Source organism: Petaurus breviceps, unplaced genomic scaffold (assembly GCF_028583685.1).
Source record: "Petaurus breviceps papuanus isolate PSGF00001 unplaced genomic scaffold, PetGlider_PUasm1.0 174, whole genome shotgun sequence".
Taxonomy (NCBI): domain Eukaryota; kingdom Metazoa; phylum Chordata; class Mammalia; order Diprotodontia; family Petauridae; genus Petaurus; species Petaurus breviceps.
Window position 1 is genome coordinate 275,998 of NW_027185761.1, and position 26,064 is coordinate 302,061.

At 36.4% G+C, this 26,064-nt stretch overlaps 1 protein-coding gene across 1 annotated transcript in view; it reads left to right on the plus strand.

Moving 5' to 3' along the window:
* The window catches only part of ABCA13 (ATP binding cassette subfamily A member 13), a 513,785-nt gene that overhangs the window by 177,803 nt on the left and 309,918 nt on the right, over positions 1–26,064 (plus strand). The window contains exon 27 of the mRNA XM_069084494.1: positions 1,622–1,761. Within this exon, the coding sequence (XP_068940595.1) occupies positions 1,622–1,761 (140 nt within the window). The remainder of the gene's footprint in view (positions 1–1,621; positions 1,762–26,064) is intronic.

Below are 26,064 nucleotides of genomic sequence, written 5' to 3' on the forward strand. Positions count from 1 at the left end.
CACTCAAATAAGGCTCCATTTTGTGATTATCCCTCATTTATTAAGTTTAACTTTGCTTGAATATAAATCATATTAGGACAAATTTGCCTATACATTTAATTGTGGGGAAATGAGGGTGATGGATGCTTATATACACACACAGGATGTACTTGCGCATCTCGCTAAAGGAATATTCTAACCACAATGTTCCACCTTACCAGAAGTGTTCCTCTTTCCATGTCCCTCTTTGCCAGAAATGGCCAAACCATGAAAACATTCCAGGATATGATGCAAATTTTGAAATGCTTATGCCAATTTAAAATTACAATGCCCACATCACTCAAGATAGTTCCTTCTTGTTCATTATAAAAAATGTGGTGTTAGCCTTTAGTCAGGGTCTCTGGTTTCTGAGAGGTCTCATAGAGAGACCTCTCAGAGGTATCTCAATAGAGATATTACCTATTGGCAATTTCTAGCCTTGCAAGTTAACTGATCATGCTCAGAACTCCCAGTCATCATTGGTTTTCAGACACAATATACCAGGGATTTGGAGTTCATGAACTTAAATTTTTTTTTCATAACTGTTTCAATATAATAATAATAGCTAACATTTTGACATTTATATAGCACTTAATATATGCTGAAGCATTTTACAATTATTACCTTATTTAATCCTCACAACAACCCTGGGAGATGAGTGCTAATATTAACCCCATTTTACAGATGAGGAAACTGAGGCAAACAGTGCTTAAGTGACTTGCCCAGGGTCACACAGCTAGCAAGTGTCAGAGGCTAGATTTGAACTCTGGTCTTCCTGACTCCAGGCCCAACACTCTATCCCTTGGGCCATATTTGCAGCTCCATGCATTTTGTTTTATGCATTTAAAAATATTATTTTGTGTAAGGGTCAATTGCCAAAATGGTCCATGATACAACATGAGGTCAAGAGTCTGGTGCATATTAACTTGGTATGGAAGAGAGGCCTGGGGGGAGAATTAGGTTAATAATAACAACTCACATTTATATAGCACTTTAAGGTTTGCAAAATACTTTACATCCTCTACCTCAATTAATCCTCACAACAACCCCGATAGTAGTTACTTCAGGTATATCTCCCTGTTATAGATAAAGAAAATGAAACTCAGAGTTTGAAGTGAATTGTACAAGATCATCTAACAATTCATTGTCTGAGGTAGGATTTGAATTCAGTTCTCTCTGGACTTCAGGTTCAGGGTTCTTCCCACTTTACCATGCTGCCTCTGTTGGCTATTATGATAATAACTCAGTAATTTACAAATTCGATTAATTTATATCTGTTCTTACAAACTTTATGTCTCATTATCAATGTCTGGCTTTTGATGATGGCATCTTTTCATGTATCATTGAGGGTCATACTTTCTTCTTCCCTGAATGGTTACAATGAGTCTGGAGCTCCCTTTGAGTCCTGAAAAACAAACAAAGAAACCTATTTTTGATCACCTGCTTGATAGAGCATTAGTGAGGTTGGAAACTGTGATATGAAATACAGTGTAAGCCATTGAGATTTTGTAGTCTTTTGGAAATGCATTATTGTTAATATTGAGTGCTTCTTCACTTGCATCAAGAATCATCCTTTAACTAATGGCTTCTTTTGTTAAAACAGCACCATTTTGCTTGAAGCTATATCAGGAGATTTTACAATCTCCAAATGGAGCCTTGGTATGGGCTTTCCTAAAGCCTTTATTGCATGGGAAGATACTGTACACACCCAACACTTCAGTGATTAATAAGGTTATTGAAAAGGTGAGTAAATAATGCATCAAAACTTAATGGTGCGTATTATATTGTTAATCATTATTCACCCATATTTGTGAAGAAAACTGTGTGTAGTTTGTAGTTTTGGTATGAAATTGTTTAACTGCAATTGGATATATATATATATATATATGTATATATATATACATACATATATTGGTTTTTCAAAAATCCTCTAGACCTTTAACAGGTAAGGAAGTACAATCATTTACTTTTAGATAGCCTTAGAGGGAGGAATGATGGGAAGGAAAGTGTTGCTAGTCCTCAAAAATGATCATGTATATATGCTTATTTCTTTACAGATTGTTGCCCTCAGGCTTCTTGAGGGAAAGGACCAGTGTTCATTTTGTCTTTATTTCCTCAGAGTCTAGGACAGTGCCAGGTGCTTAATAAATGTTTATTGAGCTGATTTGAATTGAATATAGTAGGCATTTCATAAGTATTTACTGGATGGGATGAATGGTCATGATTGGAAACAGCTTGGCAGGTGCAATGATATTATAGATTTCTACTATATAAAACATAAAAAATCCAGGAAAAAATGAATTTTTTTGCATTGTTCCAAAGGGGTCAATACTCTGAGAAGGTAAAGTAAGAAAAAAGGCCAAAGACTAGCTGCCCTAACAACAACAACAAAACAAGTTGAAATCAAGACATGATTTTAACTTGACAGGTAGGTAATAACCTGGTATTCGAGCCCTGATGTGTTGATAGCTTGAAACATTAGAAGATAGGCTAAAATGAGACAGATGAAAACAAGGTTATCACAGTTAAAGTAAGATGAAACATAAAGTATCTTGGATTTAAAAGACCGTTCTTTGGTCTATTTGGTATCAATTGCTTGATCTCTTATTATTTGGTGACTGAAATAACTATTTGATATTTTGTCACCATAAATATTTATACATTATTTATTACAAACACTGGTGTGATATTTTCCAGAGGGTTCTTGGTTTTCTAGTTCTGATATTACTCATGTGCCTTTTTGTGTCTGCTATACTAGACAATGAATGAATAACAAATATCACCTTATTTACTGGAAAGGAAATAGTCATGCTTCTGACTTGATTTAGAGGAAAAAATTAAAAGACTCCATAAATATAGAATTAAAATTTAAATAGTGATTAAAAACGACACGTTATGTACTTATATGTGCATTTATACATGTATATAAGCATTATGCCTTTATAGGCATGTTATATATATGTGTATATATGTGTGTGTTTTACTTTCTCCTCATTTTAATCCATTCATTTCACTGCTAGAATCGTATTTATATATTTAGTTAGTTTTTCAGCCACATCTAATTCTTTGTGACCCCATTTGGGGTTTTCTTGGCAAAGATACTGGAATGGTTTGCCATTTCCTTCTCTAGTTCACTTTCCAGATGAGGAAACTGAGGCAAACAGGGATAAATGACTTTACCAGAGTCACACACCTAGTAGGTCGCTGAGATCAGATTTAAACTCAGGTCTTCCTGACTCCAGGTTCGACATTGTATCCATTGTGCCACCTAGCTGCTCCCAGAATCATAATTTGTTATAGTTAAATTGAGTCATGCCAATCTTCTGCTCAGAAATCTTCAGTTGTTCCAAGAAAATTCCTTTGTTTCATATTCAAGGGCTTTTATATTCTGATGCCTACCCTTCCAGTCTCTTCTTAAATTATCCCCCTTTGTGCACTTTATGCTTTAGCCAAACAACTATTCTTTTCACCAAGTTCCTGTTTTCCTAGATCCTTTTGTTCCTTTGCCTAGAATGTAACCCCCTCTGCCAGTTGAATTCTTACCCATCCTTTAAAGCTCAGCTCATGTGCCATCTCCTCTATAAAACCTTCCCTGGTCCTCCAAGTCAGTACATCACTTTATTTTGTAGCTCTTCTAATACTCTTTTCATAGAATTCTGTATACTGTATTATAGTTAGCTGTGTACCTTACACCTTACCTACCAGTAAGCTCCTTGAGGCCAGGGACTCTGTCTTATCTAAACTTTGTACTTCCCTAAACACCCAGTGCAGAGGTAGCTGCAAAAACTCCTTGATGGCTTTGGCTGTTTTTACCTCTTTTCTTATATGGTCAGTGCTTAACACTATATCTGGTACATGGTGATTGCTTAATAAATATATGCTTCTTGCCTGACACAACAGGTACTTAGTGAAATACTATTGAAGAATAGTATACATGTGATATATATGTATGTCTGTGCAGAAATATATGGAGACATACATTTTGTGTATATATTTCTACATACATACATTTGTACATATGCACACAAATGTATGCATGTGCTATCACATAATTTCCCCAGCTGCTTTGCAAAAGTTAGTAAAGAAGGAGTTAAACCGTGTTTGTTAAAAGTAGCATTTTTTCTTCTTTTGACTTTCTCCCTAAGCTTGCTGCAGCACATCTCTGAAATTAGAGCCAGAAGGTTTTCACACCTTGTGACATCAGTTCAGTGAGGTGGTGCATTTTCCTTAGCATACTTGGAATTGTGTTTAAATAGCTGCCATCTTTATCTGCAAAAAGGGGCACTTGCCAAAACATTGGACTCTGCACAATGGAATAACATTTGATTAAATATATCCTGGGGGTTAACAACTTTGTTGGGATGTGTGGATGCAGAGAGATTGCTGTGATGATGGATCATTGTTTTGGAAGCTAGTCCTGCTGGGATCTGTTGCTTTGAATGATTTCTGCATAAGAATAATTTAGGTCCAATAGCTTTTACTTAAATTTTTTTTTTAACTTTTAGGCTCTCTGACATTTCCCTTATTCTTAAACATATGTATATTTTTAAGGCTAATATTTTGTAATTCAAAAGGGATTTTGACAGAGTAATGAAAACATACTGTTTAAGGAAGACATATTTGCCTAATTCAATACTGAGAGATTTTAACTTTTTGTGTGTTTCACCAACCCCTTTGAAAGTCTGGTGAAGTCTATAAATGCCTGCTCAGAATAATGTTTTAAAATAATTGCAAATATGCTAAATTACAGTGACAGGTTAATGAAAATAAGGATGTGATTTTCTTTCCCCTTTCAAGTTCACAGATGCCCTAGAATATATGGACCCCAAGTTAAATAACTGTTATACTTTTTTGGCACTTCAAGAATAAAACTACTGTTCTTTCTTCTTTTACTAATAGAGGGGCTTTGGTCACAATTTTCAAAGCATGACTTGGAATTTCTATATTTCTTTGATAGGGATAATAGATATTTCAATGAACTTGATACTCACTTTTTTTAGAAGCAGGTGGCAGAATTTTGTACATATTTAGGGTTTGTATTTCAAGACAATGATCAACAATTTTATTTATGTGAAACATGTCTTGATTGATTCCTCTTAGAACCCCTTTACCTTCCCGTCTTCTTTTATATATTTCCCGGTACTCCTTCCTGAGTACTTGCTGATACTATTTCATGACAAAAGTCCTCGAGGTTCTTTTATATTGGACTCGGTCTACCTGCCTTTGCTCCCCCTCCTGCTTTTCACAAGGGTCTGTGGCTAAAGAAAATCATCACCTACGTGGTCAACTCCTGTTCAGACATGAGTTATACCAAACAACCTGGCAGGCCCATTTCAATTAAGATTCATTGATAAGCCTATTCGACCTTAGAGACCTAGGGGTCTCATACAACAGATATATGGTCTGGCCAAGATTTAAAGACTTTACAACTTGTTGGGACCTATCAGAGGTGGTTCTTACTGGCATAGCCTTTGAGATACCCTGGTACCCTGTATATCACAATGAGGCAGTGGAAAAAGACAGTGGTGAAGAATTTAGATGTTTATAACGTTTGTTTGATAATCACCCATTCTAGATTTTTTTTTACTACAAATTGATCTTATTCAATTTTGTAAAATAATGTGTATGATTCATGAAGAACCTTTTGGTGTACCAAGTTCTTTCACATACATTTTTCTATGAGGATCTTTGATCTCATCGATGGAAGTACTCCCTCTAATGATACAAATTGCAACTTGTACACAACTTCACATCCTAGTGACTCTTATCCATAAGTTTCCATGAATCCTCTACAGAGGGTACACCCAGTGTTCTCAGGCCCTTATTGTACTGTCATACATTTCCCTGATGACATAATTTATATCACTATATTACATAATGGTACTACATAATCTCTATGACAGTCTTTTGATTTATTTTGCAATAGGGTATTATTATCCCATTTCATTAAATTTTATCAAAGGAACCTAATTCATTTAGTCTTATGCTGATGCAATTAGGATTCCTGTCTACAGCATCCTTAACAAATATTCAGCTAAAGTCTATTTGTAGATAGATCTTCAGTGGTGATCTAATGTTATCCTCTCTCTCTCTCCAGGTCCCTAAAAATTTGATTAGTTGATCACCAAAGCACTAGAATAATTTTTAAAGTAACATTGATAGGGATAGAATCCTATGGCATTCCAATATAGATATTCCAGATTAATATCAACACAGAAATCAACCTTTTTTGGGTTTGATCAGTCAAGCATTTCTAAATGCATATTTCTATTATCTGTTAATATATTTTATGTACAAGGCTGTCATGAGAGACTGACAATTTCTTGTTGAAATCTATATATACCATGTCTACGAAATTAACAGCAAGATTATTGTATTATAATATGAGCAATAGAATTTACTTTGAAAATATTTTGTTTCACTTTTATGAATATACATTTCCTCAGTAGAATGTAAGCTGCTTGAAGTCAGGAGTTGCTTCATTTTGTCCACAGCACCTGACACATAGTAGGTGCTTAATAAATGTGTACTGACTGATGGCTTTCATTTTTGTCCAGGAAAAGAGAAAAGTTCTTCAAGTATTTGTACTAGCTGAAACATATTAAATCAGGAATCAGCAGTCCAGAATTCAAGTCATGATTCTACCATTGACTAGCTGTATAATCTAAGGCACACAACTTCATCTCTATTTGTAAAATGATGACCACCAAATGATTTCTAAGGACCCTGCTAATTCTAAAGGTTTATTGTAGTCTGCATAAGTCACTCAGTCTATTAATATGTCATTGAGAAGAATACTTTGGCATCCCCAAAGAATGAATGCCTAGCATCATCAACGAGTAACTAAAGTTCTGAAGAAATCTTAATGCATGCATAATAAAAGTAAATTTTATAAGTTATTCTTAAAATCTTAATGAAGTAGTTCACCATTGTTATCTTATAGATAAGACTTTATTTTTTGTTTTGGACCAAAGATCATCTTTATGATGTGAACTTTAAGATAGATGATAAAAACCAAAATTGATCCAAGTTTACATGAGATTCTGAGATTACCATCGATCATCGTTTTGAACTGATCATAAAGAGAATTGTTTTAGCTCTAACGTAGCTTTTGTCTCAGTTATTGAAGGAGCTAATAGAAATGATACTATCATTGAATCTCAGGGTTGGAAGGGGACATTAATTCTTCTGACAGTATTCTTTTTTTTTTGCTTTTTGGAGGGCAGTTGGGGTTAAGTGACTTGCCGAAGGTCACATGGCTAATTTTTGTGTTAAGTGTCTGAGGATGGATCTGAACCCAGGTCCTCCTAACTCCAGGGCCGGTGCTCTATTTGCTATGCTACCTAGGCACCCCTATTCCTATAGTATTCTTGCCAAGTGGTCATCTATCTCTTGCTTCAAGATCTCCAGTGATGGGCCACTTTCTGACTGCCAGGGCAGCTCATTCCACTTTGGGACAAATGTAATCATTACAAAGTTTTTCCTTATATTAAGCTAAACTCTGTATCTTGGCATCTTTCTCTGTTTGTTCCCAGTTTCGGTCTCTGGGGTCACTGAGAACAAGTTTAGTACCTCTTCCAAAACATCAGCTTTTCAAATCACTTGAAGGTAGCTCTCATGTTACTGCTAACATTTCTAGGGTAAATGCCCGCTATTCCTTCAATAAATTCTTGTGTGTCACATCCTCCAGTCTTCTCATCCTCCTGTTTTGTCTTTCTTTGGATTTCTTCCAATTTATTAATATCCTTCCTACCTTGTGGTGTCCTGTAATGGCAATGCAGATTTAAAGATCTTCCCTGCCCCTAGGCTAACGTGCACCTGGAGCCTGGTGTGGGAGGCTTGTTTTTCAGTAGATACTTCTTGATTGGCCAGTGAGTCAATAAGGTTGTTACATTCTCTGAGCCAGGAGAAGGCTATATAAGCCCTGATGTGTAGCTTTGTTTTGGGACTCACTTTGAGAAGTGTTCTGTGATTTGATCTGAATTCTGGGAAGCCGTTGTTGAGAGTCCCCCGGCTTTGAAAAACCCAGAATGTGGAAACCCAGATGTTGACTGGGTATGGATGTCATGGTTGGACAGTTTGGAAATCTGTCTACTTGATGTTTCTGTCTTGATAATTATGCCTGTATACTTTGAGGTTCAGGGTGCTGACCTTTTCTCCTGAACAAGGTAAACGATATATGTCTGACTGATTAAAGTAAGCTTGTTAACCCATTTTGAGTTGCTTTCCTTTAACAAAGCAGATCCAAGAACCTGTGGTAGCAGCAAACCCTGAGGACGCGCTTGGGGTGCTTGCCGCTACATGTCCATAACTGAACCCAATCCTTTATAAGTGGTTTGATTAAGGTAAAGTACAGTGTGGTTATTATCTAACTTGTTTTAAACCCAATATCCCTCTTAGCGCAACTTAAGATCATATTAGTCTCAAATAGAAAGCCTCTAATAAATTCAGACCTATCACTGTTGGACAGTGGGAAAAGGATCTACTTTAATATTACTTTAATATATATTTTATTTTTCCCCAATTACATAATCAGAATAATTTTTAAACTTAAAAAAAATTTTGAGTCCTGCTTCTTTATAGGATAAGATAGATTCCCGTATCCAACTAATGTGTTTATTGCATCGTTGAGTCAATTCTGATGCAAGTAAGGTTTAAGTTTTGTTTTCCCCACCTCATCTTTCCCTCCATTATAATAGTTCTTCATGCCTCTTTTATGTGAGATAATTTACCCCATTGTATCCTTCCCTACTTCTTTCAGTGCAATCTTCTTTCTTACACTTTTATTTTTTTTTGAGAGGGGGTTATCATACCATCAGAGTCACCTTATATCTGCACCCTCTGTCTACATATATTCCTTCTAATTGCCCTTATAGTTACAAGGTTCTTAAGAGTTACACATATTATCTTGACATATGGAAATATAAACAGTTTTGCTTTATGAAATCTCATGTTTTCTCTTTTTTTGTCTCTCTCTTTTTTTTGCCTTTAGTATTATTTTAGAGTGGATACTAATTACAACTGCCCTGGGGACCTGTGGCAGGATTATGGACATATTACAGAACAAAGTGTTATTAAGAAGGCTATGTAACTTAGACATTTCACAGATTTATGTTTCCAAGGATGGGTAGGGGTCATTGGTTGTAGCAGCAAACCATCTAATTGGATAAAAGTTTGTCTGAACTTTACCAATGTAAGTAAGTTGGAGAGTTAGAATGATATACTCTGATTAATTTTAATTATCTTCTACCATCTGGGATTATTTGTTAGTCAGCCAAAATGGTTAGCCAGGCATTAGAATTTTTATAAAATATATTATAATGAGGTTAGTGCTTGGCGGAATAATGATTTCCAAACTCATAAGGAAATAGAAGTGATTAGCTATAAATCAACTCTTAGAGGTGATTGTCATAAGAACCTGGTTTGGTGTCCCCTGAATGTGAGCTGTAATTGAGAGAGACTAAACTGTGCCCAATTATCCTGCCAGATTTTCTGTAGGAGTAAACAAGTATATTCTGCAAATTTTGTAAGGTTTTTAGATTTGTTAGTCATAATGTCCTAGCCCTAGACCATGCTCAATAAAGTATTCAGACCATTACTTTACTAAAGAAGAATTTAAGTGTTGGATCATAGTGTTCAGTACCCTGATGATGGGAGTCCTGGGATGAGAGTTGGTGAGGGAGTGAAGTCATACTAAGCAGCAGTGACCACTGAGATTGGGGGTCAGTGAAGGAATAGGGTTATGCTGCATGGTGCAAGTTGGTATAGGAGTAATTAACAGCCCAATATAAGTGTGGCAAAATTTCAGAATTTTAAATGACTATTGGATTTTAAGTCAACGGAGTTATAACTCTCTTGTGTGACTATTAGGAAAGTACTTCTTAAAAATATATGCCTGTTATTTAAATACACAGCCTTCATCAGTTGGCTAATCACTGCCTGGGAAAGTTGTTAAATATTTTTTATCAATAGCTAGTTATCTCATTTTTGAATTATGGTTATTAAGGAGTAATAATAAAAGTAAAAGATCTTAGAATTCTATATCTTGGAGTTGGACTCTAGAGGTCATTTACTTTAAGCTGTTCATGAACAGAACCATCCTCTACAATATTCCAAAGAAAAGAGTCATATTGTCTTTGCTTAAAGACCACCAGTGAGTAGAGACTCCCTCCCTTGCAGCTTTTTCCATTTTCAGACATTTCTAACTGTTAAGAAGTTTTCCTGTATGTTGAACGTATTCGTAGCTTCTTCACTGTTCCAAATTCCTTCTTGGGGGACAATGCAGAATAATTCTATTCATTCGTCTACATGATAGCTCTTCAAATACCTGGACAGAGCTATCACGTCCTTTTAAAATCTTCCCTTGCCTAGGGTGAACATGCCCACTTGATTTAGCCATCCCTGTGTTATGATATATAGACATTTTTCTCCTGGTCACATTGTTCTTGATATATTCCAAATGACTATAACCTTCCTAAATATAATTCCTAGTACTCCTGATGTGGTGTAATCAAGGCAGAATATAATGGAGCTATTATTTAGATGCTTCTTAATGTAGTCTAGGACACCATGGGATTGTTTTTTGACTGCTGGATCACTATGTTGACTCATTGACCTTGCAGTTCACTAAAACCTCAGTAATCACTACAATTCTTTCCAACTCTAGGGTTGCATGAATTTGTTCTGTTGTTTATATCGGTAAAGCAAGAAGTTAGCCCATGACTTTATGTACTATTAGTAGTCAGTGATGCTTTACTAATTAGTTAAAAAGCAGTCATCACTTTTGCTATAATTTTCATTCTTATGTCAATGATGTCTTTATAAAAATGGTTTGCTTAGAGATAGAGCTAATAACAAAAAGTCTCACTTATAGCAGGGAATAAAGTGGACCTATTGATGGCTAATTAGCAACAGTGGCGCACAGGCCAGTCTAAGTGCTGGCATAGTTATGCTGGATAGCTAAATAGTGCAGTGAATAGAGTGCCAGGGTTAAAGTCAGGAAGAACTGGGTTCAAATCCAGCCTCAGACACTTACTAGCTGTATGATCCTGGGCAAGTCACTTAACCCTGTTTGCCTCAGCTTCCTGTAAAATGATTTGGAGAAGTGAAAGGCCAACCACTTCAGTATCTTTGCTAAGACAACCCCAAATGAGGTCATAAAGAGTTGGACATGACTGAACTATAGCAAAACTTATCCAGGGAAAGGAGGAAGATAATCTGTTTAAGAGATTTGCCTGTCCTGCTTCCTTACTTGGGGTGGTAGCGATGATGCATATCATTGTAACGGGAGTCTTGGGATAAGGTTCAGTGAGTGTTATCAGGCTAAGCAGTAGGGATCTTCATTATTGCGGCCATTCAGGAGCGGGGTTGTGCTGCATGGTGCAGACTAGTGAAGGGCCTTAAAACACTATGTCCCTGGTCTTTGATGGGCACAGGGATAGAGGTTTCTGAATTGTTGTAAGGAGGAAGTGTTTCTCCCTTCAGAAGAAAGATTCCTCTATGTGTGTCACTGCCCTGGCACAAAACCTTAATGTCCTTGCCCTAGTTACAACTCCCTATCTAGCTCTTTATGGCTTCTAAAGCACTTTATATACATGATTTCACTTATTCCTTATAACAACTTTATGAGGAAGGTATTATAGGAACTATCATTTCCATGAGGAAATGTGAGGAAAGGGAAGCTTTTAGAGGTTAAATTACTTTTCACAGCTAGTAATTATCAGAGATGGCATTCAAACCCTGCTTTTCTCAACTCCAAGTCCATCAATTTTCCCACTATACCATATTCTCTTTCATGCACCTATAGAATTCTCACTATAAAAAGAACATCTTACAGAAAGATTTTACAGCTGCTTGTGAAAGGTGATAAAAGAGGTTTTGTATGGTTAGAGTTGAATACAAGCTTGTATCTGAGCATGAACTAGGATGCATTTTAGTACATAATAACATATACTCATCAAGTAACTTGAATGAAAAAGAAAAATGTTTAACTATATGATATTTATCAAGGAACAAACAGCCTCTAAAGCCAAAGGAGCCAATAGCATGAAATCAGTGTCCATAGATATGACCAGTGGTTGCTGGAAGCACAAATTCAGAACAGGCATGACTGCAATATTCAAGTAGTTGTGTTTGGAGGTTCCTAGGCAAGACCTCAAAATAGATAGGAACCTTACCAAGCAAGCTCAGCAGTCGATAATATAATTCATAGTTATCAGGGCTCCAAACACAGACATCTAATCAGTGAGCTGAAAAAGCACCCCCAGTAGCCCAGACTTTGAGAATTATAATATTAGGAGAAGGTCTGACGAAGTATATTTTTTAAAAAAAATCACAACTCAGCTAAACATCTCCTGGAAAGTAATTACATTCTATAGATGGACTTGCATAATTTTATCCCCTACATGCCAACATTATCCTCTGAGACCACAGACTCAGCCTTATGAATACAGAAAGCCTATTCCTAGGAATGATACCTGCTAGGATTATTTATACAGGAATTTGTTATAGACTGCTTTCACTGTTCTTCTTCTGCCCCTTATACTTCTAGAGGAAATTTCTATTGGAGTTCCTAATATTACCTAGTAGTGATTTTCTTTCTTTTTTTTTTGGTTATTTGACTTTTATTGATGTATTTTGTTTTTATATCACATATATTTATAGATTACTTCCACTTCATTGGTGTTCTCTTGTAGCAAAATAAAACACTTAAGTAAAAGTGATAATATGGTAGACTCATGTGAAAATGCATACATTTCACATCTATAGCCCCCCATCTCTCTGTTTTATAAATTAAGAAAATTTGTTTTTCTCCCTCCTGTTCCATTGAAAAGCAAAGGAAAAAAAATCTGAGAGACACGAAGTCAAGCAAAACAAATTTCCCAAATGGCTATAGCATGGACACATACTTACGTAATGTATGTTCACATGTATGTATGCTTGCATGCATGTATGTATATATGCATATAGACTTTCATGTCTTATTCTGTACCCCAGATTCACCACTGTTGTGTAATAGCATGAAGCATTTTTCCCAGGACAGCTGCTAATTTTATCTACTTTTCTGACTCTCCTTATTGCACACTGAGTCAAAGGAAGTGTGAGGAAGGCCAGTAGACATGGAATGATGGGGAACCTATGGGGGTTTTTGCTCGCTTCTTCACATTGCTGCCCCAAGTAGCTTGGTTGGCTCCTTAACTGGTCTGGGGTGTGGCATGAATCATATTATTTCAGGATCTTTTTTTCCCTCTAACACCTGAATATTCATTTGTATTATCTTCCTTCTTCTTGTTATTTAGTTGTTCAGTCATTCACTTCAATGAGATTTTCTTGGGCAAGCTACTGAAGTGTTTTGCCATTTCATTCTCTAATGGATTAAGGCAAAAAGACATTAAGTGATTTACCCAGGGTCACATAGCCAGTAAATGTCTGACTTCACATTTGAACTCAGGTCTTCCTACCTCCAAGGTTAGCACTCTATCCACTGAGCCATCTAGCAGTCTTCCTTTTGCTTCACTCCTTTTAGAAGGCCAGACCAGCATAGACTTTTGCTTTCTACAGATGTTGTGTTTACCTTGACATGGGGACCATAGGCTATTGTTTATACCGTGTTTCCCCAATAATAAGACACTGTCTTATTTTTTTTTTTGGAAAGAAAAAGACCAGAGGGCTTATTTTCAGGGGAGGGCTTATGTTGTCCTTCCTCAGCTCTCCTCCGCGGCACTGCTCTCAATGGCGCCAGCAAGCAAATCACTGGGGAAGAACAGGATGACGTGCTCACTGCTGCAGCTCTGATTGGATGCAGCTCAGAGCGCGGCGTGCGTTTCACCCAGGGGGCGGGGGGGGACTGTGCATACAGAGGGTACCGTAATGTAGCTAGCGCAGGGGATCACCTTCACTACAGTAGCAATCTCAATAGGGCTTATTTTCGGGGGAGGGCTTATTTTCGAGGAATCTTACACAGTAAGGGGAGGGCTTATTTTCGGGATAGGTCTTATTATCGGGGAAACACGGTACGTTGTGACAGATGAGGAACCACAGTAAGCACTCAGGATAGTCATTATTATCCTCTTTCCATACCTATCTTGAGGCAGGTAGGTGGTAGAGTGGATAGGGTGCTGGGTCTGGAGTCAGGAAGACTACTCTTTCTGAGTTCCAATCCTGCCTCAGATACTTTCTAGCTCTATGACTCTGGACAAGTTGCTTAACCCTGTTGGCCTCAGTTTCCTCATCTGTAAAGTGAGATGAAGAAGGAAATGGTAAACCAATTCAGTATCTTGAACAAGAAAAACCCAAATGGGATCACAAAGAATTGGACACAACTAAAAAGAAAGAACAACAATGACTATCTTAGAAGGTGTGACCTAGTAGAAAAGGCTATTGAAGGAAAATTATGTATTAGGGCTTCACCCTAAAGAAATCAGGCAGGCTCAGGAAAGATGCAGCAAGAAGAGTTTATTATTATATACGAGGCATGTGTTACATGGGCCTGGGCCCTGAATTCAGATCAAACTTGAATTTTTAAAGACAAATCTTTGATGTTAAAGGGGTAAGTTTTTGATAAGTTAAAGCTAAGGAAGGGATGGGTTTGTATTATCTCAAGGTTGAGAATAAAATACCAATAGGTTACTGATTACAAAAGGGGATGAGGGTACATGTGTCTGTTCACTTCGATCTGATATGGAAGATAGCATCCCTACAAGAAGGCCACTCACATTAACCTGTGCATCTACCTTCTATTTCATACCCAACCTGGAATAGATGAGATTTGTCATGTTTCCCTGTGTAGCCTCCTACTACTGATATCTCTAAAGGGAATGAAGTATATGGCTGTACTCATATTTTAAGTAGTGGTAGTAGATGAATTCTTTAACAGGATCCTGGCCTGGGAGGTCTGGAAATCTAGCCCTAGCATTTTTAAGCACCAACTATATGATTGGCACTGTGTTAGGTTCTATTATTATAGTACTACAAATAAGATTACTGAATATTCAATTTAATTCCTTTAATTAAATATACATTAATATGCATTTAAATGCTCATTATGTCCTGTATTCCACAGTCCAGTCAAGCTTACTTTTAGGTATGAATTGTTTGATTTTGTCTTTGTGTCCCTAGAACCATTAAAGCTCTTTGAGCATAAAAATGACATAATCCAAGTGATACTTTAGGAAGTATGGGAGACAGGGTGTAGAGTTACAAAGATAATGAATTTGGAATCATAAGACCTAGGTTCAAATTTTGGTTTAGCTGTTTATCATTTGCATCACTTTTGTCCACCACTTCTCTCTAGATTTCATAATAAAAAGACTGGGAGAGGTGGGCTAGATTCAATTCAAATTTTGTTGTTGTTCAATCATGTCTGACTCTTCATGACCCCGTGGACCATAGCACACCAGTTTCTTCTATTCTGTCCTATCTCTAGAAGTCTGTCCAAGTTCATGCTCATTGTGTCCATGACACTATCTGTCCATTCATTTATTAAGTATCTGAGAGGCATCTTGGAATAGCGGTTAGAGAACTGGTCTCAAAACTCTTCTTGTCCTACCTCAGAGATACACTGGTTTGGTGACTGTGAGCAATTCATTTAAACTTCATATTCTGGACAACTCTCTGAGTATAAATTATAGAGAAGGGACCTCATCTCTGAGCTCCCTATAACAGTGAAACATGGATCCAGTCTCAATTCTTTATTAAGAACCTACTGTAACACAAGTCAAGGATGATACAAAGACACAAATGAGGTAGTCCATATGATGAAGGAACAATTACTGTCCTGAACTGTATGAAACCATTCAGCTCTAAATCCCATGATCTTACCAAACTTAATATTGGCAGTATTCAGGATGCCTTGAGAAGGAAGATCTAGAAAGTGATTGTGAAAGTCCAGGCAAGAGTTAATTAAAAAAAAAAAGCAACTGAGCTTGTGAGAGGGAGAGGCATTAGAAGCATATACAAGATGTGTCCCATGAATTCATTAACAAATTAAATCTGGAATTACAGGATGAGTGGTAGTACCGTGTACTGGTAAGAGCCCTGCAATTTGAGTCATCTGGCCTTGGTTTGCATCTGGACTCTTAATCTGTATGATTTTGGGCAAGTTATTTGACCTTTCTTAGTCTCAGTTTTATTATCCATCAAATAAGAGAGTTGAACTAGATTGTCTTTTATATTAATTAGTTTATAATTATAGAAATTAATATTATTTTATTAGTTTAATAATTATATTATCGATTAATAGATTAATATTTTTCAAATTTTCAATACTTTGGTAGAATAAAAGGAAGAAGAGATTTAGAAGTTTTAAGGAACTAAAAACCTGGATATGAGGTAGAGCAGATATAGTGGGGTACACTAAAAAGAGGGAGTAAAGCATAAAAGGTTTTAAATCTGGAAATGATCAGAGGAGCAGCTGGCTTGCAGAATAACAAGAAGTTTCTGTTTAGACTTTTTTTTTGAGATGTCAACGGTGACGTTGAAGTGGGAATATTCAGTCAACAATCAGAAATGTGGAACTGGAGCTTAGGAGAGGGAGAGGTAATGATTTATTATGCAAATTAAGGAATCATGTGCCTAGAGGGGCTAGATGTAGCAGTGAGAGTGTATGAGACCTCTGAGGGAAGAGAATGAACAGTGCAGATCTAATGCTTCTCCCTCACTATGTCATTTTCATTTAAAATGTGCATCAATTACATTGAAAATTTCTCTTGATATGGCACTGCTGTCAACAGGTTCACAAAGTACCAGATCTTTGCTAATATCACCTTCAACAACATATCATACATATGTAATCAGATGAACATCTTTAACTACATCTGTTGTCTCATCTTCTTACAATGAACAATAAGATTTTAGTTTCTCAGTTAATTGATCACAAAGGTCTTCAGGCAGATGGGCAATTCTCATCAGAGTGTTTGCAAGTGGAAAGATTTGAAAGTGTTTTGCATACAATTCAGGAAGCATCTTCTAAACCGTATAAATAGATCTAGCTACAATCATCAATTGTACTATTGAATTAAGCTTTTTGTATTTAGCAGTTCTGTAAATAACTTTATGGAGTACAAATAATCCCGTTAATATCACAGACTTTAAAAAAGTTTTATTTTTGCTTATAAAAATTTTGTTTTTTTTTGTTCTGGAAAAATGCTAATTTTTGTCAGCATATTTTGCACGTTCATTTTTAAAATGTCATTTTATTTGATTGAGTCTCAGGTTATATGTAGGTAAAGCAATCATACAGAGAACTTTAGTAGCAATTCTTGTAAATTCCACTGATAAACATAATAGATTACTTTTCTGATTTTGGACATTTTATTTTGTTTCTAATTTTTTTGGAGGGGGGAAAGGCAGGGCAATTAGGGTTAGGTGAATTGCCCAAGGTCACATGGATGGTAAGTATTGTGTCTGAGGCTGGATTTGAATTCAGATCCTTCTGACTCCAAGGTTGGTGCTTTATTCACTGCATCACCTAGCTGCCCCCTTGTTTCTATTTCTTCCTTTTTTTTTTTAATTTTTAGAGGGCAGTTGGGGTTAAGTGACTTGCCCAAGGTCAGAGGGCTAGTTTTTGTGTTAAGTGTCTGAGGCTGGATTTGAATTCAGGTCCTCCTAATTCCAGGGCCGGTGCTTTATTCAGTGTGCCACCTAGCCGCCCCTCTTCTTTCTATTTCTTAAGGTATCTCTGTTGTTTTTACTTAAGTTCTAGCTGTCAGGAGATTTTCTACTTAAAACAGTTAAGTATTTATCCATCATGAATGGGGGATTATTTTACTTTAAAAATTAGAGCCAATATAAACAGATTTAAGAAAAATTTAAATATAAAATGTTTACAGTCATTTTTGAATTGATTTAAATTTTTTTGAAAGTTAACAGTTTTTTGAGGCCTAACTTAATATAGTGTACTTAACAAAATGAATGACATTGAAAAGTATTACAGCTATTATAGTGCTTTTGACTTTTACCCAAAGATTGTCTAACTTTGAGTTTACACACACATATACAGCAAATAGCACAGAGACGGAATGCCTCTATAACATTAATCTACTCTAATTTTGGTACAGGCAGATTTTTTTTTCCCATTGGCAATATTTGATACACCCAAATTTGGCCCTGTTTTTGCTCATCATTTAAAGAAATGGAGCCATATCCATTGTCAGTTGGATTCATTTCTGTTAGTCTTTATTGATTAAAGAGGCCCTTGTTGTTTGTCCTTCCTTCTGGAAGAGGCCCATGATATCAGGGAAGTGATGCCATGACTTGCAAGTGAATTGGATTTAAATGAGGTAGGACTGTGCAAAGTTACCAGCCTCACTTTTCCCTCCAGAGCCATTTGAGTCCAGTGGCAAGATAAAGATCGGGATGACTGGAGATGGCCCTGGATGCAGTGAGAGACCTTGGCCTTTTTAAGCTAAGGTCTTTAGCAGGCCTCAGTGTCACCTAGGCAATGGCCATTCAGTAATTAAGGCTAGGTAATAAATGAGGCAGAGAATGACCTTTTTATCTGGTAAAAAAAAAAATCATTCTGGGAGGGCAACCCTCAGGGATTCTGGCCAAAACAGAAACAATTGCCATTTACATTCACTCAGAGAAAATCTGGGCTCAAACAAGTACCAAGTGGGGCTTAGCCTGGGCCCTATAGTTGGCCAATCAATGAGGGCCAGAGTGACCAAGTTGGAAAGGTTATATATTGGCCTGGCCATCAACTGTTATTGAGAGCCAGCCTGGTTTAGTTAAGCTTACAAAGGTTAATCTCCAAAAAAAGAAAAAAATGTTTTTGACAACAGGAACTCACAAAGATTGACTGCACAGGCATATCAGGATGACTGAGAATGTGTTGATGGTACCCATACCTATGAAATTATGGATTTTAGAACAAAAACAATAAACCACATCTCTAGAGTGTGTTAAAAGTACTTTCCTCATAACACACCTGTGACATAATATTGCAGATGAGGAGACTTAGATTCAATGATGTTGTGACTTGTGCAGTTTCACAAAACTAATAAATAGCAAAGCTGACATTTAAACCCAGGGCCTCAGACTCTTTTATGTGCTCCTTCTCGTATACCACACCACCTTTCAAGAAGTATTGGATTGCATACATTTAGATATTAAAAGATCCAGGCATCACCAGTTTTGCATTTCCTAAAGGTTATCTATTTTAGAGCTAGAAAGGACGTCTTCTCTTGGTCTTGAGGTGGGTAAAGTGATCATATCCTAGGACCTCATCTCTTGGTCTTGAGGTAGGTAAAGTGATCATATCCTAGGACCTCATCTCTTGGTCTTGAGGTAGGTAAAGTGATCACATTCTAATTTTACAGATGATGTCAACTCACAGAATCTCAGAGATGGAAGGGAACTCAGAAGTCATTCAGTGAAACCCATATCTGTACAGGAATCCCCTTTACTGACATCCCTCACAACTGGTCATTCATTCTGTTTTTTTTTTTGGGGGGGGGAGGGCAATTGGGGTTAAGTGACTTGCCCAAGGTCACATGGCTAGTTAAGTGTCTGAGGCTGAATTTGAACTCAGGTCCTCCTGACTCCAGGGCCGATGCTCTATTCACTGTGCCACCTAGCCACCCCTGGTCATACATTCTTAATTAGAAAACTTCTAGAGCATCATTGCTCAGCCTAAAGTCTCTCAGCTGGTGGAGGGAGAGACTAGAACCCAGATCTAATGTCTCCTAGCACAGTATTTTTTCCCTAATGCCATGGTTCTGCTCCTTGGTTCTTTTTGCTAAAGATAAAGCAAAATGTCTGCAAATTACATTATATTTTATATTTATATTATATCATATTTATATTTATAAATCATAATTTATATTTCAGTAACCCTGAGAATAATGACTTGTAGGCTTTAGTGGTTCTCTGGCATCTCTAGATTAAACTATAAATATTTCCAGTTGGTATTTAAAGCCCTACATACACATCTAGTTCCAATGCATTTCCCCCCCCAGATTTGTCATTATTTCCCCTCATATACTCTCTATTGCAAACCAAATGAACCACTGGCTATTACCCTTTTCTGACATTCCATCTCCTGCCTCTGTACCTCTGCCTCTCAGGCTGTCCTCCGTGATTGGAATGTTCTCCTTCTTCACCTCCAGTTCAAGTACTAAGACTTCATGAGGACTTTCCTGACACACCCCTCCTTCTTTTCCTATTTAACAGCACTCTCTTTTGAAATGGCTTGTATTATTTTACATGTATTTTTTATTACAGAGGCAGCATGAGGTATTGTATAGAGAACTGGCCTTGGAGTCAAGAAAACCTGGGTTGACACAAAACCGTCTGTGTGATTCTGAACAAGTCACGTAACTTCTCACTATCTCAAGGAGACCTCTCAGATTATATAATCCACAGAGGATGTGCCCATCTGTATTAGGAGTGTCTTCTTTATCAGGAGTATACAAGTGCTAGCATAGATGCAGAGCTCCTCTCCATAAATATATTTATTTATCTGTATATGTGTCATTTCTTCCAGTAGAATATAAGCTTTTTGAGAGTGGGAACTGTTTTCATATTTATCTTTAAATGCCCAGTACTTACAAAGACTTGGCATGTAACTGGTGCTTTAAAAACACCCATCCCCCATTGAATTGAACCAAACAAGTGTTTGGAGGGATATGGTTTTGAGGATACAAGATTGTTTTTACACTGAACAAACAATTCAAGATATCAAGTTTTGTCATCTATCATGTCTGAACCAGGAGAAGAATCCATGATTACTATTAAGATTACCAATCAGGTTTTTCAGTCCGTGCATATCCAGTCTTTATTAGTAGATCATTTTGTTAAATTAAGCAAGCACATTGGAATTATTACAATTGTTTCATCTGAGCATTGATTTTCCTTTTTTTTTTTTGAAAACTGCTGACATCTCATAGTGGCTTTATCATGAACTGAGTCAACACAACAGATACACTGACTTAGTCTGCCTGAAAAGACCTCCATCGACTCATGGAGCTTCAAGATAGCTTATAAAAATATATGTCAGACTCACTCAATTATCACAAAACAGATGGCTTTATTAGAAAACAAGCAGAAGCTGCTATATTATCAAGGTAGACTTGGAGGATAGAGTAATATGGCAGGGTTTGTTCTTTATGCCTATGGTGAGGAAGAAAAAAGTCTCAAATGTTGGCAAATAAGCTCAATGGGCAGAATGAACTATTTGAAATTACAATAACTTAATCATTAGACTCCCCCCAGGAACCAATCACCCTCATTTCTATTCCTGGTCTCTTCCATTATTTGTGATATGACTATAGGCATAAAGAATAATTTGTCAAAATTCATATATCAACTGAATGCTTGAGTTAGTGGCGGGATCCCTGGCTTATTGATCTGCATTCTATTCTCTGCCATTACTTTCTTTTACCTAGCTTGGGTCATGGCTTCAAGATGAGGGGTCAGTAACCTTGAGTAACTGAATTTCTTTCCATTTCACAGTGTTCCTCTGGTAGCTCCATGGAGATTATATACACACGTACTCTCTCTCTCTCTCTCTCTCTCTCTCTCTCTCTCTTTAACTGATACAAATAATGTGAGAAGATACCGAAGGCAAACAATAAACTACTTTTACTTTTTATTAGCAAGGCATCAAAAACTATTTTAAATTCTATTTTGCTAAAACTTTTGCTCTTTTGTCAAAGTGGTATATTTCCTCTTTCTTTAGAATTATCATGCAAATGGATAAAGTTCAATGATATGCACCTCAGTTCTAAAGTTTTTCTTTCTATCCCCTACCTTCTTCTCAATTTATGCAAGTAATAGAGCAGTATTAAGATCAGATAGTGTCTTAATACAGGTCATGCAGAGAACTTGAATGCTGATTCATATAAGATTAATGACCAGTTGTATATGTTTCCCTGAGGCTCAAGGACTATGGGAAATATACAATCTACTGCCAAGAATCATGGACTTGTGACCATATAGTCAGGAAGACAACAGAATACAGTGGAAAGAGTCAAAGGACTGGGATTCAAATCCTGTCTCTGATAGCTTGCTTACTATATGACCTTGTCAGGTCCCTTTAATGTCCCTCGTTAAGTATAAAATGAAAAGACTGGTTTAGATGATCTCTGACGTCCCTTCCCATAGTAAAACCATAATCCTATCATAACCTGGGTTCAAATATTGCCAAGGTACTCATTTACCATGTATGAGCCTGGATTTAACCTCAGTTTCTTCATTCATAAAATGGATACAATCACAGTGTTGCTATGAGGAACAAATTAGATAAGGTACAGTATATAAACCACTTTGTATATCTTAAAGTCTGTCAGCTATTACCCTGGAGTTCTTGTAGGTTTTATATTCATTGATAACTGAAATCTTTTCTTGCTCATAGGAAGAGATCTATACCAGGTGGCTCTGTGATTCCCTGTGGTAAATAAATACCTGGACAAGTCCACCATTAAAGTACTTCCTCAGGGAGACAGGGCAAATTTTCTACATGTTTCATAGTGCACCAGGTGGGCTGGTCCTTGGTTAATAGTTGAGTACACCAGAGAATCCCAGCAGCCTTCTTTCATATGCATGGAATGGTGATGGACTTGGGGTGGTAGTATCTCCTGGCCACTTCAGCCAGATGTGAGCTCTTGCTCCTAATCCTCAAACTGTCTGAAGATGATTACATGGTTGTCTAGATTGTATTAGTTTATCTTTTGCTCTCTAGTACTTGGGTTGGCCAATATCGAAGACAGGAAAAGAGAGAGAAATAGTTGATGGTATTTGAATGTTCCCTTCAATCGATGCATTCTGATTTGACAAAAACTACCCTGCTTAAATTCCTAATTTGCTTACTATTCAAAAGTTACAGGTATATTGATCCCAGAGTGCAATATTTATTCACCCTCCAAGAACTGAATTTCCTCAACATGTCTTGTTTATTTTAAAGGGGAGAGGGTCTTCTGAGAAGTTGCCTTAGCTTATCACTCTGACGGTCTTACCCACCACTTGTATCAACTTCAGTCATAGGTACCTTCTCTTTAAGGCTTAGGGTATGTTTTTTTTTTTTTAGCATTTCTTTTAAAATCAAAGAAAACAGTTCTTACTTTACTGTTATTTAGGAGGAAGGTTAGAGGACTTCTCATATATCCATATATAGCTATATTTGTTCCATTGGTATCCCTGGAGACCATCTCTCAAATTTCTAATCCATCTCTTTCTCAAAATTGCCTAAAATAATCTTTCTAGACCGTTTATTCTTCCAAATGAATTTTGTTACTATTTTTTCTAGCTCTAAAAAGTAGTTTTTTGGTAAATTAATTGGTATGGCACTAAATATATAATTTAATTTAGGTAAAATTGTCTTTTTTATTATATTAGCTCAAACCAGCCACGAACAATTGATATTTTTCCAATTAGTTAGATCTGACTTTATTTGTGTGAAAAGTGTTTTGTAGTTATGGTCATACAGGTCCCAGGTTTGTTTTGGCAGGTAGATTCCCAAATATTTTATAATGTCTACAGTAACTTTAAATGGGATTTCTCTTTCTATCTCTTGCTGTTGAATTTCATTGGAAATATATAGGAATGCCAAGGATTTATGTGGGTTTATTTTATATCCTGCAACTTTGCCAAATTTATTTATTGTCTCAAGTAGTTTTTTACTTGATTCTCTAGGATTCTCTAAGTATATCATCATATCATCTGCAAAGAGTGATAGCTTGGTCTCTTCTTTGCCTAATTTGATTTCTTTTTCTTCTCTAATTGCTACTGCTAACATTTCTAGTACCAGATTGAATAAGAGGGGTGATAGTGGACACCCTTGTTTCACCTCTGATCTTATGGGAAATGCTTCTAGCTTCTCCCCATTATATATAATACTTGCTGATGGCTTTAAATAGATGCTACCTATTATTTTAAGGAAGGCTCCATTTATTCCTATACTTTCTAATGTTTTTAATAGGAATGGATGTTGTATTTTGTCAAAAGCCTTTTCTGTATCTATTGATATGATAATGTGGTTTCTGCTGGTTTTATTGTTGATATGATCAATTATACTGATGGTTTTCCTAATATTAAACCATCCTTGCATTCCTGGAATAAATCCTACCTGATCTAAGTGTATTATTCTTGAGATAAGTTGCTGTAGTCTTTTTGCTAGTATTTTATTTAGAATTTTTGCATCTATATTCATGAGGGAGATTGGTCTATAATTTTCTTTCTCTGTTTTATCTCTTCCTGATTTAGGTATCAGTACCATATTTGTGTCATAAAAAGAATTTAGTAGGACTCCTTCTTCACTAATTTTCCCAAATAGTTTGTTGAGTATTGGAATCAATTGTTCTTTAAATGTTTGATAGAATTCACTAGCGAATCCAACAAGGGAATTAATGAAAAGAAATGCTAGGGAAAGTGGACTAGCTATACCAAATTTCAATCTGTATTATAAAGCAGCAGTCATCAAAACTACTTGGTACTGGCTGAGGAATAGAGGAGTGGATCAATGGAATAGATTAGGCACATGAGATTCAGAAGTCAATGACTATAGTAATCTATTATTTGATAAACCCCCAGACCCTGGTTTTTGGGATAAGAATTCACTATTTGACAAAAACTGCTGGGAAAACTAGAATATAGTATGGCAGAAACTGGGCATAGACAATTATCTAACACCATATACCAAAATCAAGTCTAAATGGGTGCATGATCTAGGTATAAAGGTTGAGACTGTAAGAAGTCTCCTAAAACAAGGAATAGTTTACCTATCAGACTTGTGAAGAGGCAAAGACTTTATGACTAAACAAGAATTAGAGAACATTATAAAATGTAAAATGGATAATTTTGACTACTTGAAATTGAAAAGTTTCTGTACAAACAAAGCCAATGTAAGCAAGATTAAGAGGGAGGTGGGAAATTGGGAAAGAATCTTTACAAACTATGTCTCTGACAAAGGACTCATTTCTAAAATATACAGAGAATTGAGTCAAATTTATAAGAATACAAGTAATTCCCCAATTGATAAATGGTCAAAGGATATGAACAGGCAGTTTTCAGAGAAAGAATTTAAAGCTATCTATAAGCACATGAAGAAATGCTCTAATTCACTATTGATTAGAGAAATGCAAATCAAAACAACTCTGAGGTACCACATCTCACCAGTCAGATTGGCTAAGATGACAAAACAGGAGGATGACAAATGCTGGAGAGGATGTGGGCAAATTGGAACACTAATGCATTGCTGGTGGAGTTGTGAACTGATCCAGCCTTTCTGGAGAGCAATCTGGAATTATGCCCAAAGGGCTATAAATACTTTCATACCCTTTGATCCAGCAATACCACTCCTAGGTTTATATCCCAAAGAGATCATAGAAATGGGAAAAAGACCCATAAGTACAAAAATGTTTATAGCAGCTCTTTTTGTGGTGGCAAGGAGTTGGAAATTAAGTGGATGCTCATCAATTGGGCAATGACTGAACAAGTTGTGGTATATGCATGTTATGGAATACTATTGTGCTATAAGAAACGAGGAACAGACGGTCTTCATATTTACCTGGAGAGGCTTAAAAGAACTGATGCTGAGTGAGAAGTGTAGAACCAGGAGAAATTTGTACACAATTACAGACACAACATATGTGTGATGACATACTTTGATAGACTGGACTCCCCTCAGCAATGAAGTGATATAAGTCAATCCCAAAAGACGCATGATGGAGAGAAATATGTGCATCCAGAGAAAGAACTAGAAAGAACTAAGATTATATCCAGGTGGAAGCAAAATATCTGATCTTTTTCCTTCTCTTATTTGGTTTTATGTCCTCTTTACCATTTTTCATTCCAGCTGGTACAATCCGTCCTTATAACCTGACTAATGTATAATGTGAAAGAATTTACAGATCCTATACTTGACTATAAGCTGCCATGGGGGGGAGGGGAAGGAGGGGGACAAAATGTGAAACTCAAGGAATTGTGGAATTGAATCCTGTAAACTAAAAGGAAATAAACAAATTAATAAAAAAAAGAAAAGCAGAAATACTAAACACACACAAAAAATAAAATAATCTTTCTAATGGCTGAGTTCTGATTGTCAAACAACTA